This window comes from Nannospalax galili, unplaced genomic scaffold (genome assembly GCF_000622305.1).
Source record: "Nannospalax galili isolate Female #2095 unplaced genomic scaffold, S.galili_v1.0 scaffold212, whole genome shotgun sequence".
Lineage (NCBI taxonomy): Eukaryota > Metazoa > Chordata > Mammalia > Rodentia > Spalacidae > Nannospalax > Nannospalax galili.
Genome location: NW_008333884.1, coordinates 181,315 through 189,324, shown reverse-complemented (window position 1 = coordinate 189,324; position 8,010 = coordinate 181,315). Strand labels below are relative to the sequence as shown.

Genomic DNA, 8,010 nt, shown 5'->3' with positions numbered 1-8,010 from the left:
ATCTGAGCATGGATATAAAGTCATCAGGTAGATTTCAATGATGATGTTTTTTTTAAGGAGCAAATTTTTATGCTTTGAAGAATTATTATTATTATTTTTTTTATGCACCCACTTCCCAGGTAGCACCCTCCCATAGCCTCCCTCCCCCCACTAGAGCCCTTATACTCTGATATCCCTGCTACTGTCTGCTGTGTTGTCGGCACCCAACACCAAAAAGATCTCGAAGTAAAAGGCAGTCTTTCTGCTTCACTATCTCCCTTTACCTCTCCCCTCCTCCCTTTGTTCTTGTATTCCCCTCCCCCTCCCTTCCCATTCCATATTGAAAAACTGCTTGCGCTGAATGGCTAATTAACACAGTACTATGGAGCAACAGGTCCCACTGGTGGTGACTAAATCTGAAGTGAATGCTAGTGTCGTGCAAGTTTTCATGTATTAATTGGCCAAGAAGAGTGCAGTTAGACTCAGATCAGTGACACTAGTATAGGACTTGAAATAGATCTTCTTAATTAGAGAGCCAAGAACCGTGACAACTACCAACATCTTCCACTCAGTGGTGGACTGAAGCCTCATTAGTGAATGAAAAAGTCTTTCTAAATGAAAACTGGATTTCATCCTTTGCTGTGACTTGGGATCATCTGACTATGGACTTTGGATCTTTGACACAGAGAAGTCTGTTGTTGTAGGCTTGGGGTTGAGGGGTTAGAGATGGGTGTTTGTGGTTCTCTCTCTCTCTATGACTCTAGAAGTTGACTGATCTAGATACCCTTATCAATAATAGAGATGGGCCATTTGAATTTGTTTGTGGGAGTCTAGCTATGTTGGAGTCATGCAGAAGAGGTTGTGGCTTTAAGAAATTTTATTTTGAAAAATTAATATCCTTAACTAGCTTTCTAGTTTATTGGTGTATAGGTATTATTAGCAATTCACAGAACTTCTCTGGTCTAACAGAAAGCCACACCAGACTTGAAAAGTGTATCTTCTAATTGTATATGCAATATCTAAAGTCTCAGACCTTTATTATTATGAGCAATTTAGTAGCTAACAGAATATCTTTAAGACTAGGTAGTGATTAAAATAATGCAATGAATAGACACTTTTTGGCCAAGAATTTCAGGCATGGCTTTTTAACAAATGATCTAGGAGACTTAACCAAAGTAATGAAGATACTCTACAAGAGATCCGTGCTCATGTGGCACGCTTTTCTCGGCCTGTGAAGAATGCCTGTCTCACAGCACTGCAGCCATATTCTTTTGGGGGGGTCAGTGTGGCAATGCATGTTTGAATGGGTGCATGCGTGTACACATAGGCTTGTAGAGGCTATAGGTCAACCTTGGATGTTATACCTCAGGAGCCATCCACCTTGTTTTTTGAAACAGGATTGCTCATTGGCCAAGGGCTTAATATAGAGTAGGCTAAGCTGACCGACTAGCCATCCCCTAAGGGATTCACCTTTCTGTGCCTCCCCACTGCTGGGATTATAAGCATGCACCACCACATCTAGGTGCACCTTTTTAGGTGGGTGCTGGGGTTGAACTCAGGTCCTCCTGCTTGTATAGCAAGTACTTTACCAACTGAGCTATTTCCCAAATGCCCTGTATTATCTTGAAGCTAGAAAATGAAGTAGAGGTCCTTTCCCTGCTGGTTAAAGAGTTATCAGTTTTCCAAGACAAGCCAGCCTATGTGTAGAAAAAAATATTATAGGACTTGACCTGTTACAGGACATGGCTGGTTCTCAGAATCTAAAAGTTCAGACAGTATTGTACTCTAGATGGATCTAAACATCCATCCAGAAAAAAAAATGTCCCTGCTCCCAGAACCTTCCCTTTCTCAAATCATTGTTACCAAAATGCAGAAAGAAGCCTACTTTGAAAGCTGGCTTCCTTCAGAATCCATCCTGTGTTCCTTAACTTCTAACATCTTTAAAAGATCATTGGCTGAATTGCCAAAGGTTCTTTAAAAACACCACCAGATGTGGTGGTTGTTGCCTATAATCTCAGTACCTGGGAGGTGGAAGTGGAAGAATCAGAAGTTCAGACATCTTTACCTACATAGTAAGTTCAAGGCCAGACTGTATTATATGAGGCCCTGTCTTTAAAAAGTGGGGAGGGATGCTGGGGAGATGGCTCAGGCTCAGTTCCCAGCAGAGGCAGGTGGTTCAGAAGGGGAAGGAAGCTTTTTTTTTTTTTTTTTTTTTTTTTTTTTTTTTGTCTTTTTGAGACAGGGTCTCCTTGTAGCCCCAGCTGTCCTAGAACTCACTATGTAGACCAGGCTGGCCTCAACTCAAAAAGATCTGCCTGCCTCTGCCTCCCAAGTGCTGGGATTGAAGGTGTGCACCACCACACCCAGCTAGGAAGCATTTTTTGAAACAAGATTTTTAATCCCAGCACTGGGGGTGGGGCAGAGGCAGGTGGATCTTAGTGAGTTCCAGGCCAGCTGGGACTGCAGGGAGACCCTATCTCAAAAAAACAAACAAGAAACAAGGTCCTGCTGTATAGCCCCGGTTCTCCTCAAACTGGCTATCCTCCCGGCTCATCCTGCTGAGTATTGAGATTAAAGGTGTACGCCAGCACAACATACCCTTCTCCAGAATTGTTTTGAATAAGTCATTCTGCCATCATTGTTGGGAATCAATTCAAAGACATTTGAAGGGTAGCCAAGAAATCACTGACATCTTGGTATGGTCTAAGTCCATACCGCCTTGCCTTGCCCTTCTCTGCTTTCTTTGTTTGATGTACGGCATTTTGATACAATACCAGCAGGCAGATGAAAAGAATGATGAAAAACAGAATCAGAAGTGACAGCCTTCGGGTTAATTTTACTGTGACAGCTGCTGAAGTATAGCAGAGTCTATAGGCCTTTGCAGATGACATGTACTTATTTCATTAGTTCAGACTCAGTCTGTTGTAGAAATACATTGGAGAGAACTAGGGAAAACTTTACAGGTGATACTCACCTGTGGTTCTCTAGGGCTTGGGGACCTGTCCCATCAGGCCACTCTCTAGTTTTCTGCTTCCTGGTAAGTGTCCTCTTGAGATTCCACTAAGGAAACAGGAAGGGAAGCAATGAGATGTGGAGGACTGGTGACGTTCTGACACGTATACTCAGGGAAACATGGCAAAGCAGGAGCTAGGAAAATTTACCAGGCCAAATGCTATTCTAGGTAGAAACAGCAAAACAGCATAGCATTAAGCCCTAGGACATAAAGGCCAATTCTAGCATATTTGGATTTTTTTTTCCTCTCTCCCTGGTTCTCATACTCTTTAAGGATTTTTTAAAGTTACTTGCATATGTGTGTGAGTGTGGATGCAGTTATGCACATGTATGTAGGTTCCCTGGAATTGGACTTCCAAGCAGTTGTGATCCACCTGACCTGGATACTGGGAACTGAACTTTGGGTCCTCTGGAAGAATGGACCACACTCTTAGCCTCTGAGCCATCTCTCCAGCCTCCCTGTTTCTCATATTCTTTCTTTTTTTAATTTCTCGTATTCTTTGAAGAAAAGTTTTCTTAGTATTCTGAGTAAGTGACTTAAGAACCAAAGGTAGGCATTTTTAAACATAAATGTATAACCTTATTCTGTACAGCGTTAATTTTAAATTTTTCATGTTCATCAAAATCACTGTAAGGGCTTGCTAAGTCCTAGAATTTGCATTTCTTTTATTTTTTTGAAACAAAGTTTCATGTAGGTTAGGCTAGCCTTGAACTTGAGATGTAGCCAAGGACAACCTTAACTTCTGATCTCTTCTACTTTTATTGAGTCCTGGAATTATAAGCATGTATCAACACCACACCTATTTTATGCATGATAAACAAGCACTCTACCAACTGAGCTATATCCCAAACCCAGAATTTGTATTTCTAATACATTTCTAGATGCTGCTGCTACTTAATTAGGGATCATACTTTGAGAACAAAATATCTGTTTTATGGGGCAATATAGATGTGACCCTTCTGGGAATTTGATGGTCTCATGTAGCTCTTTTTAATTTAACTTTAATGGAAACCAATGACCTCTAGGATCTGTGATGTTTGTTTTGAAGCAGAGTCTCATTCTGTAGCCTAGACTAGCTTATAACTTTTTGTGTAATCTAAGTTGGCATCAAACTCAAACTCTTCCTGCCTCAGCCTCCCAAATGCTAGAATTACAGGAGTATGCTATCTTGCCTGGCCATAGCTCTGGTTTCAATTCAGTCTTTACTTACTAAAAATACAAAGAGGGGAACTGTAGAAATGTTTCAGCAGTTAAGAGCCCATACTGCTCTTGCAGAGGACCTGACTGAGTTCAGTTCCCAACACCCATACCAGGTGACTCACAACTAGGTGTTAGCAGCCCCAGGGAATTGGATGTTTTCTGGGCTCCAAGGGCACATGTATTCATGAGCACACCCAAACACAAATATATACATTTAATTTCAAATATAAAAACTTTAAAAATACAAAGAAAGCCAGGTATGGTGGCAAATGCCTTTAGTCCCAGCACTCAGGAGGCAGAGGCAGGAGGATCTCTGAAATCAAGGTGAGCCTCAATGGTCTACATAGTTCCAGGCCAGCTGAAGCAACAGGGAGATCCTGTCTCAAAATATTTTTCAAAGAAGAAGAAATACATTCACTATTTTGGTCCTTCTAATAAAAAAGGGAGGAATAAGATTTATGACTAGTCTAGAAAGAGCTCATAGAGAAGCTATGGGTGGTTACTATCACTGTATAACAAACTACCAAAACTCAGTGGCTTGAAACAGAAACTAATAACCTCTTTAAATTTTTTGAGGGTTAAACTGGGCTTAGCTGGGTGATTTTCTGCTGCACATGTAGTTGGCCAGTACCATGGCTATTTTGAGGCTGACCTGATCTGGTATATCTAAATTACTCATAGCAGTAGTTGGTACTACCTGTTGGAGTTCAGCTAAAGCTGTTTGGAGCACCTCTGATCTCCTTCATGTGGCTTTCTGAGAAATAAACAGGGCCCTGAGGTGGAACATTCTCAGCATATAAGATTAGAATCTGCAGATCATTTAAGATATTTAAGGTTTAGAAGTTACAGTATGTCACATCTGCTGCACTTTGTTGGTCAAAGCAAGTCACAAGACAGGCCCAATTCAAAAAGGAGGGAAAGAGACTACCTATGGATGGGAGACAAAACAAAGACATGGAACTTACCATAGGCAGACTGGGGCAAGCCTTAAGAAAGGGTAGAGTTTTGAGAGGCATAGCTTTCCTAGATGAAGAGAATTCCAAAGGAAGAAATACAAGTGTTCAGTTTAACTAGGAGGATTGGGTACTTGAGGCAAGGCTCTGAACAGCAGATGAAAGAGGGTGGGCTTAGACTAAGACTTTAAAATAGTTTGGGAATGGCTTTCCAGGCTCCAGACTAGTTCTTTATGCCTTTTCCTGTAAGCCCAGGGTCTCTAGCTCTGAATTTGGCTTCTCTTTCTAAGGTGTAAAAGGAATGTCCATCCCTTAGGTGATTAAAAATGCTGCAGAGTAGGCATTTTGTAGAGTAAGAGAACTCTAGCAGTGCTCCAGAACTGGCCAAGGTAGTAGTTTAGGGACATGCAGCTTGTGCCAGATCTATTTCTAGCTGCATCCAAGGGTTAGTTACTTAGTTTTGCCCTTGTCTTTTCCCCACAGTAACCCTCCACTGAGTGAAGAGATGTTGCCTCCTGGGGAGTGGATGTGTCACCGGTGCACTGTTCGCCGAAAGGTAATAATGCTGCTTTCTGAAGGCTTTGCTCAGAATGCCACATCGAGAAAGTATTGACACTCCAGTGTTAAGGTGGCCGGGCCCCAAAGGCATTTCATCCCTTCAACCCTGGAATCACCCTACTCTCCCCATGGTGACTATAAGGCCTAAAGATCTGAAAATGGTATGCTGACAAGGGTAGAAGTAGTATATTAATTTACTGAGCCATGTTTAGCCATTTGTGACAGATGTAGTCTGAACTTACTGATCTTATAGTAAAGAGCCTGAATGTGGTGGCCTTATCTGTAGCTTGAAAAAAGGCTGCTTATCAGTTCCATTTTAAAAAGGTGCACACCTTTAATTCCAGTGCTTGGGATGCAGAAGCAGGCAGATCTCTGTGAGTTCAAGGCCAGCCTGGTCTACATAGTGAGTTCCAGGCCAGCTGTGTCTACGGGAGACCCTGTCTCAAAAATACCAAAAAAAAAAGGAGGGGGGGGATTTTTTGCTTTGCCCTAAGACTTATTTAAGTCAGTAGTCTCCAGAGGCTTGGTCAGTTGTATTGGGCACGAGGGTTTTGAACCCCTTTGTGCCCTGGTTGTCATTCTTCTTAGTACCCCTTCCCTCTGCTTTATTAATTCAGTACTAGCTGGTATAGACATGGCTCGTATTTTCTACTTTGAAATTTTTTGTGGAGAGCAAGAACTGAATTGTCTTTATCAAAAAAGGAAGTAGATGTGTTTCTACCAGATTATATTTGACCCAACCTCTAAATTAAGGGCGTAGATTAGAATTTGTAAGCTACTCCTGTTTTCTTCCCACATTAATTGTACACCCAGAAACTGGTTTTTTTTTTTTTTTTTGGTCTTTTTTTGAGACAGGGTCTCCCTGTAGCCTCAGCTGTCCTGGAACTATGTGGACCAGGCTGGCCTCGAACTCACAGAGATCCGCCTGCCTCTGCATCCCAAGTGCTGGGATTAAAGGCATGTGCCACCACGCCCGGCCAGAAACTTTCTTTTCTTGTGATGTCACTGCTGTTTTCTTGGCCCCTAACATGATGTCACAATAAATGGTGACTTCCTCATTTGCAGAAGTAGAATAAGGATATGATTCAGAGGTTGCAGTTTATGTATGTAACCAATTTTAGCCTTTAAAAAAAAGGTAAACAGGCAGGCATAATTTTTCCAGTATATGAGCAAAGGTTCCCATTAGAAAACAACCCATCAGCCACCTAATCATAGCTGTATGTAGTTTGATTTTTTTTTTTTTTTTTACAAACCAGGCTGTCTACCTTCCAAGATCCTTTCCTGTGCATCCCCAATTGTAGAGAATGGTTTGTCCTTTCAGAAACTTGCCATGAAAGGAAGCTGGGCCTCAGATTATTAGAACTGGCTGAGGAAAAGAGGTGAAGCCACCAAGGGAGGATTGAGAAAAGGAAATAATACGTCCGTGCCCATCATATGCCAGATACTAAGTTATTTAATCTATTCAGCTGTCTAAGAGTACTGGTTGTAATCTTGTTGTTGTTGTTGTTGTTGTTGTCTTTTTGAGACAGGTGCCTCCCTGTAGCCCCAACTGGCCTGGAACTCACTATGTAGACCAAGCTGGCTTCAAACTCACAGAGATCCACCTGCCTCTGCCTCCTAAGTGCTGGGGTTAAAGGCGTGCACCATCACACCCAGCTCTGGTTGTAGATCTTAATTATAGAAAGGAAGAAACAGAGGATGAGAAATGTAAAAATCCTTTCCTAAGGATTGAAAGAATGAACAGAGCCAAGAGTGAGACCAAATTTTGTCTCATTTTAACGCTCTGTTAAACCTCTTCAGTATTCTAGAAACAGCAATGCTTGCTAGGAATTACAGTATGTTTTTTCCAGCATGAGATGCTGCTCTAGCCCACTGTCTCATGGACCCCTTTGCCTACTGGTGCTAAAATCTGCCTTCTCTACCACCACCACCACCACTCCAAATGGATTGAAATGATACATCCTCTGGGCCTCATCAACTCCTGATGGTCAGGTCTTGTTGTGATTTCTAGTGAAAGCTAGGTCTTGTCCATTTGTGCCCCGCCCCGCCCCCAGCCATCCCTTTGATATAAGTGATCTTCTCTCCACCATATTTCTCAAAAGAGAAAAAGATTTTAGTGGTCTCACCTTGCAGATGGAGGAATTTCTGAATCACTCATAGCCTCACTAACTGGAGACCAGTGTAACACTTCTTGGCTACTCTTTTGGAGTCCTGAAGGAAATGTCTTGTCAGTCATCCAGTCCTACTAAGTCCATTTCCCACGTTCTAAGAAGTGTCACTTTCAGAGTTCTATTTAAAATCAAAAGC

General features: G+C 42.0%; 1 protein-coding gene across 2 annotated transcripts in view; it reads left to right on the top strand.

The window, feature by feature from the left end:
• Phf12 (PHD finger protein 12) overlaps positions 1-8,010 on the top strand; it is a 51,048-nt gene that overhangs the window by 20,971 nt on the left and 22,067 nt on the right. For both annotated transcript variants that reach the window (XM_008828698.2, XM_029561400.1), the window contains exon 3: positions 5,629-5,701. In XM_008828698.2, coding sequence (XP_008826920.1) covers positions 5,629-5,701 — 73 coding nt within the window. The remainder of the gene's footprint in view (positions 1-5,628; positions 5,702-8,010) is intronic.